Here is an 8,056-nt window from a genome sequence, read left to right as displayed (position 1 = left end):
AGTCAGTAGATAAGATATTTAAACTTTATATCACGTTATTATCAAAAAAACGCATGCAATGAAAACTGTAAGTGTGTTTCAGACAAATGCCTCAGAATCATCAAGAACAAAGATTTACTTTGTCAGATTCGTCGTCTAATTTTGTCATCATTATATCTTAATGACGTGACATATTTTTATGCATAATAAATAAAAACAGAAAAACTATTTGTGTAGACAATACGCCTTCAGTGGAGACAAATCGAAATATCTGATGGTTTCAATTGGGGAACTAAATAATTATATAAATAATAATGAAGTACACCGTCTCCTCGTTCAAACAATAACTCGTTAAAATATTTTTTGTTGTTTTCTATGTCCAGTGCGTTAAACACGTCTTGATTGACAAGTTTTGCAGCTATTACTGCATTCTGTAACAACTCTTTTTTATCCATAGTTTCACCATATGCTGAGTAATAATAAGCAGTTTTTATGTTATCAAGTTCTCTTCCGTTTATTAAAATTAAAGTATCGAATGTGACAAAACTGAAATAATCAGTAACGACATCGTTCGTTTCTTTGACATAAGTGTAGACTATTTTTGGTCGTGGAAGGAACAGTCGTTCTATGGTTTCTTTCGTGTGCTTTTGATAAATTTTAGAATTGTAGGTTCTCATGCCTAGATGGTACAATTCCAGCACGCGTGCACAATCTTTTTCTTCCATCAAGCGAATTCCTTCAGCTGTAAATTTGTCTGGTAACACATATTTTTCTTCTTTCTCAACTTTTGGGCAAAAGTTGTATGAGGTTAATTTACGGTGGTTGATTGGCCTATGATAATATCTACACTCAGCAATAGACCCAGGCAGCTTGGTTCCGGTAGTGTAAATAGCGTATGCTATGCCGTGCAAATTAGCTCTTCTTGTTAATTCTCGAATCATGATAGGAGCCAGTCGACGGGATCGCAATTCTTTATGGACACAAAGAAAGTTTACTTCAACCACTTTATCTAACTGTTTTGATAATACTTGCAAAGAAATAGTTACTCCAGAAATAAACGCAAGTAAGTGCTCGTTATAAAAAACTCCAATATTCCAGGACGGAAGCTCGAGTGTCGAGGAATTGTTTAAATTGTATTTTAGAAAATCTTTGCTGTAATGCAAGCGAAAAAACGCATCTGAGTCTTCCACATAATGAAGTTTGAGTAAAGAGTACAGTTGGTCTAAATCGTCTTTATTTTCAATGTCCAAGATTCTCCATTCAAACCTAGGGGGCAGCTCATACGGGTAATCACGTACTAAGTTCGAAATTGGTTTGATTGTCCCAATTGAATTCTCATCAACGTCGAGTTTAAATTTATTCTGATTGTTTTTTACCGGCTGTGTGGACCAAAAAACATGTTTTGATTCATCCATGCTGATTATTTTTTACAAACAGAATTTTAAGGTCAAAAAAAATAATTATGTATTTATCGTTACAACAAAGAATGAAAAATTAACTAGTTGAATTACATGTAGCTATCTGTCGTGTCCGAATGAGTGCGCAGCACACAGTATTATATTGATAATTTTTTAAAGTAATATAAAAAATAAATGACTATAATAAGCGATCTAAAAATACCAGGAGGTGTAGTTGTTGGAGACCAAGTCCGTGAAATTTTCAACTATGCTCAAACCCACAACTTTGCAATTCCAGCCATTAACGTGACCTCGTCAAGTACGGTCGTGGCATGCTTGGATGCAGCACGAGAAGTTGGATGTCCGATAATCATTCAGGTTTCTCACGGTGGTGCGGCTTCATTCGTCGGAAAAAGTTTAGACAACACTTCTAACAACGCGTCAGCTCAAGGTAGCATCGCTGCAGCAAAGTTCGTGCGTCAAATGGCTAAAGTTTATAACGTTCCAGTTATTATGCATTCAGATCACTGTGCCAAAAAAATATTGGGCTGGCTCGACAAAATGATCGCTGCCGACGAAGAACACTTCAAGGAGTTCGGTGTTCCTCTTTTTTCGTCACATATGATTGATCTTTCTGAAGAAACTAAACAAGACAACATTAATCTTTCATTTAAGTATTTGCAAAAAACTGCTAAGATTAACTGCTGGTTGGAAATGGAAATTGGTATCACTGGCGGTGAAGAAGATGGAGTGAACAATGAAAGCGTTGACAACGCGAGTCTTTACACACAGCCTGAAGATATTTACGATATCTACAAAAAATTTTCGACTGTCACAGATCTTTTCAGCATAGCGGCTGGATTCGGAAACGTCCATGGAGTTTACAAGCCAGGTAACGTCAAACTCCACCCAGAGCTCCTTGGCAAACACCAGGATTATCTGAAAAAGATGATTAATTCGAAAAAAGATAAACCCGTTTATTTCGTTTTCCACGGAGGAAGCGGATCAACACCCGAAGAAATTAAAACGGCCGTAAAATATGGAGTCGTTAAAATGAACATAGATACAGATACCCAGTGGGCTTACTGCAGTGGGCTACGAGACTATTTCCAGAAAAATAAGGACTATGTCCAAACCCAGGTTGGTAACCCTGATGGTCCTGAGAAGCCCAACAAAAAGTACTACGATCCTCGTGTTTTTATTCGTCAAGCTGAGGTTTATATGACGAAGAGAATCGTTGAAGCCTACAAAAACTTAAACGTTACTAATTAAGTGATAATTTTCGTTGTGAATTATATATAATATAATTGTATATATAGGTTGTTTTTAACTTCTTCTCGTGGGGTCGCGTTGAATTTCTTGTCTAAATTCAGTATCGTTCGTATGATCAACGTCCTGGAGTTTGTTCGATGGATGGACAAACAGGTAGTCATACGGAGTGTCTTCAGGATAATCTAATCCGAAAAACTCAGTTTTTGTGAACACAGCTTTTTCGACGGCTGATTCCGGTCCAACAACTCGGTTTAGCGATTTAGCTGCTTCTGTGCCAATGATCTTATCAAAAAGGCCCTGTAAAAATCTCTGAACTGGTTCTATATACGAGAGATCCATGAGTTCGGTGTCTGTTTTTTGCAATAAGTCAGATTCAAAATTATTTTGGTCATCAATTTCTGATGCTAATTCAAGCGATAATTCGTTTTCTATTTTTTGGTTCAGTATTTCGTTGACAACTTCGTTTTCTTCGAAAAATTTACCTTTGGGATAATCTTTGAGCTGTCTTTCGTTTCTGCGAATAGAAGATATGATATCCGGTCCGAAAAAAACCGGGCCAGCGCTTTTTTCAGAAAGTTTTCTGTCACCGAGACTCTTTTCAGCCGCTTGCTGAACGGCATCAATAGAAGTAAAGTCGTCAACTGTGATTACGGTTGGTTTCAATTCCAGCGGCGGATCTGTCGGAAATTCAGACACTTTCGTTAAATGAAATACTACACGTCCGTCAGCTGGGCTGATGATGGAGATCGTACTGACCCCTTTGTTTATTCTGCCATACCAGCCTAGTTGAATGAAACGATCGTCTGAACTGAACTGGTTTTTTTCAAAGGGCAAGGTTTCATCTAAAAATAACGCTGTGCTGAGTCTCACGTGAGGTATACCGTGAGTGTCTTCGTTGTACCAATATGCGTTAGGGGTGGTGACCACAAAAGAATTGAAACCTTTTTGTTTGAATTTGTGCAGTTTTACTTTGCTTCCGTTTATTTTTTTCCACCCGCCCCGCAGATCCAAAATATCTTTTTCGTGAGCTTTTTTCGGAAATCGCTTCATCAACGACTGATGGTTAGCATGGTGGCGTAAAAACATGGAGCGTCCAGACTTGTCAACAAAGCCTTCTGCAGTTTCGAATATTACAGAAACGTTGTCATCAACGTTTACAAAAGCTCTGTGAACCAGTCCAGTCGCAGCAGCCGTGTTAGCACTGACGACAAAAATATTCCCCGTCATGTATTTTGTTTTCAACACTGCGTCTGTTCGTTTAATACTAAAAATAAACGGCTCAGAACTGAAAGTACCTTTATAAGGAATGACGTTTTGCTTGAAAACATATGTCAGCTCCCACACACCTGATATATCCCAAGTACAACCTCGGTACGGGTTGCCGGCTAAACGAATACCAGTGAGGTTATCTACGATGCAATGGCATGTAGGCACGCCTCCTAATAGTAAGCAGTGAGCTCCAGGCCCACATCGAGCTTTCTTACTGTCTTCTGTACTACAAACTGTGTGCAATTCAGTTGTAAGAGAGCCTACTGAATTCCCTAAGACAGCGTCGTGCTCTAAAGCGAATTGGGCGAAACAAATACGTGCTAGTCCTACATAAATGATAATAATTGATTTCATAAAAATTTAATCTAGATTAGAACGATATGTGTGAAACAACAAAGAAAAAAAACTAAATTTTTGCCGCTAGTCTTAATTATATATTAACTTGTATTTGTAGCTGCAAAACATGCAGTCGATCGTCGTGATGTATTTAAATTCGTTTAAATAATTTTCTGACCCGCATCGACACAAGATGCAAATCTGAGAACCCAAATCGATGACTTGCCAAGTCTCAATTAATTTTATTTCGTCTGGAGATATCAAATCGTTGGGAACGAGGACGTTTATATAGTTGGCCCCAACTTCACTATTGATATTTTGTTGGGCAATATTTTCTTTGTTTAATAATTTATTTAACAGCAGTTCATAGGCCTGGACCAAAACGGTAAAATGATCTGCAGGATTGAAATTCGCGAAAATTTCAGGAATCTGTTTGGCCGCTGAGCTCTGTTGTTTGTCAGGATGTACTAACAGAGCCAAGTTGTTAAACTGTTTTTTTAAATAAGAAATCGATAACTCGTCAACGCATTTAATATCCAGAATTTTCAAAGATGCTTTTTCGTCCATTTTCATAGAGATAAAATTTGTCTCAAAAATTTAAAGTTTTATTTTCAAAACGAAAAAAATCACAAAAAATTTATAGCCAGTATTACAAACTAGCCACCTAATTAAATAAACTTCCCCATTCGAAGCCTTTCTGTAGGGAAACCCGGGAAATTCACTTTAATGTCTTAAAATTGAATGAATCATTCAAGTTACATACATCAATGTAACCGGCAAGGATCTAAATTAGAACCGACCCACGATGAGGTCACATCGCTATGGGAAAAACTAAATGCGCTTAGCCTTTTTGATTATGCGTCCGATTTGATGGCTAGTTACACTACTGGATCGCTAGATAGGTACCAGTTTAACACCTATCGCGATCTCATGCATCTTCCTCGAAAGTTCGGGGCGAGCTCCCAAAACGAGCAGTCCACGGAAGGCGAATTCAACAGCGACACGCACTGTTACATTTGCAAACGACTCAAACCCAGCGTCGAAATTTCTAACAACTTTTCGTTTGTAGATTTAGCTCTGACAGACATCAAAGATAATGAACTCAAAGCCACTGTTTTCGAGTGCAGCATTGAAGAACTTAAACAATTAGTTGTTAGTAAATTAATCCACGAAGACTTGGTCGTGGATATGAAAAACTTTTTGGTGGTAAGTTAAGCGAGCAAAAATTTTTCAGCGTGGTTTTATCCCAGAGAGGTTTTAAACTCTCGCATAGCGCTAAATAAAAATTAACATTTTAAGAAATTAATATACATATACATACCGACTTTTGCGGTGATAACAAATTATAAACTGCGTACTGTCATACGATATTGTTAACTACATAATTCTTGTGATTATTCATACTAAAAGACTAACTAAACTAGTTTTATTTATACTAAATTAAATTTTCCAATCTGTCAACCAGACTGTGTCGTTAATAAGACCGGAACATCTTATTCTAAAACATATTAGGTGTCGAAACTTACATATTGACTCGTTGATTTTCTTGGTATGGGGCGTACGCCATTGGGTCTAGCGATTTGCCTGAATTATACGGATAAGAATAGTCCATGCAGTGATGGGGTTGGAATGTACTGTTGAAATTGTCTATCATACTTAAATCAACCAGCGGTAAATTTTTGTCTAGCCCATTAAAGGTCTGAGCTGACGTCTTGAAAAAGTCCGTGCAAGAGACCTCGTTATAAGTGTTGTAGTTATAACCGGCTTGTGAACTAAAGTGAGGTTTTTTTACTAGATTAGACGGAAGTTTTTCTTGGTACTGGTTCGAACATTGAAGCATGGTGTTTTCTCCACAACTTTTAATATTTTCTTTGTACCACTGGTAAGAATGATCCAGCGACTCATTGGGTGTAGAGTACGAAAGACAAGGAAAGCTCGGCGACTGGATGCTGAAGTCTTCGCGCAAAACAAACATAATAGCTTTAATATCTAGACGTTCGAATTCAAAGACTATAACCTTAGGAAGTTTTTGATTTAAAAGAAACGGAGGCAAAATCAGATCTGTGTCGTATCTGCGGACGGGTTTGATCAGCAAATCCCCAAGTTGAACTGACAAGGCAGTCACGTTGGTGAAATGGTCCCGTCTGCCGCCCAATATGTTATAAGTACAGTGTCTTTTGTCGTTAGTAGAGGAAATTAGCAGCCCACCATTATATAAGGCTTCTTCGAACTCGTTCTCGGATAAAATTTCATGATTAATATTCAGAATTTCGCAAATCTGTCTGCCGTTTCCATTATTAGCCGCCGCGTCGTCATTTGTTGGACAATGGAGATTAGAGCTTCGTTTACATGGTTTGACTTTACTTGAGTGAAAGTACGAATAGAGATCCTGAGAGCCAGAGTATTGTTGTTTTTTCTGGTATTTTTTGATCATAAATTCAAGCCACGACTTTACATATGTTTTCTTGAATCTTTGTCGTTTGCCTTTATTTATGTTTTGCATCCAGATAGATGAAGAGTTTTCGTCTTCCGTTGCCACGGAGTTCAGGTTGGTATGACTATATATGTTGTTGTAAGCCCAATTATTCCATATATTACTTGCTCTAAGTACTTCTAAAACTTTTGATTTTATTTCTTGTCCGACAATAACAACGTAGTTAAACAAATCAGTAACGTCTCTTATATCCGCATTATTCGTCAAAGATTGGAGAAAAGACAAAACATTTCTTTGGAACTGATTTAGACCGACATCATGACTTGCAAAACCGTATTGTCGATTTTTTTTGGGATTTAAAGTGTTGTTGAGGACGGGATAACAAGATGAACCGAAATTCGTTTGAACATTTTCGTCGAAATAATTTGCATTGGAAGAATAATTGGCGTTTGAAGACGTAGTCTGGCACGATGTTGGACCGCTAGACATCTTACACTGACCCTGAACCCCAAACCTTTGCAAATAAACATTTTGACTGATATGCGATTGGTTCGAATCCGCGAGATTTATGCTGTTCGGAGTTTCAGCATTAATAACGCTTTTCGATTCGTCAAATTCATTAGAATAATTCTGCTCGTATATCTTGATAATGTTTTGAATGAGTTTTTCAAATATTGCATCCCCTCCCAAACGCAGCCGCATTAGATGAATTTTTTGTCGATGATAACTAATTTGCTGGAGCTGATTGTCAATCAACCATCGGCCTACATTTTTTATATCTGAATGTAGCACTACAACGATGCCCGCGTACGCAATCTTGTATTTAGTTCGAGACTGTAACCTAAGAGGATTTGACATGAAATTGCAAACGAGTTCGTGAAACACACTAACTATCTTTAAAACTTACTGTCTGATGACCATAAATCTATTGCTATATTAAAATGGCTCTAGTACTTAAACATATGTTGTATAGAACTACCTTGGTAATTAAATTAATTTATAGCAATTTTCAATCATGATTTTCTCATCAAAATCTGAATAATAGATTTTAAATAAAATATCTAATAATATCCAATTTATTAATCTTTATTCCACTGCTACTCACTATGGTAAATCATGTTTCTGCTATAGAAACTACTTAACTATGTATTGTTTAACAAAACTTTATTATTATCTAATCTGGAAGTTTACAAAAAAATCAGCATGTAAAGTTTGCAAGCGCTTCATTTAATTTATATGAGCAAAAGCTATTAATTATTTTTTTATTGAGTGACAAACCGGTTGATCTGTGATCGAAACTGTTTGTGTTTATGTTTTAGATCCACATTTTATCGACAGACACATATAAATGTTTAATATCGACGTCTAG

At 36.9% G+C, this 8,056-nt stretch overlaps 1 protein-coding gene across 1 annotated transcript; it reads left to right on the top strand.

Annotated features, from left to right (window-relative positions):
• The first annotated feature begins 1,571 nt into the window (after positions 1-1,571).
• On the top strand, positions 1,572-2,664 carry LOC142598013 (uncharacterized). The gene has a single exon (XM_075734996.1). The coding sequence runs from the start codon at positions 1,572-1,574 to the stop codon at positions 2,646-2,648; it is 1,077 nt and encodes a 358-aa protein (XP_075591111.1). The 3' UTR covers positions 2,649-2,664.
• Positions 2,665-8,056: the final 5,392 nt, after the last annotated feature.

The sequence above is a fragment of the Dermatophagoides farinae genome, unplaced genomic scaffold (assembly GCF_024713945.1).
Source record: "Dermatophagoides farinae isolate YC_2012a unplaced genomic scaffold, ASM2471394v1 contig3, whole genome shotgun sequence".
NCBI lineage: Eukaryota > Metazoa > Arthropoda > Arachnida > Sarcoptiformes > Pyroglyphidae > Dermatophagoides > Dermatophagoides farinae.
The sequence above is the reverse complement of the archived record's forward strand: the minus strand, read 5'-3'. Positions and strand labels throughout refer to the sequence as shown.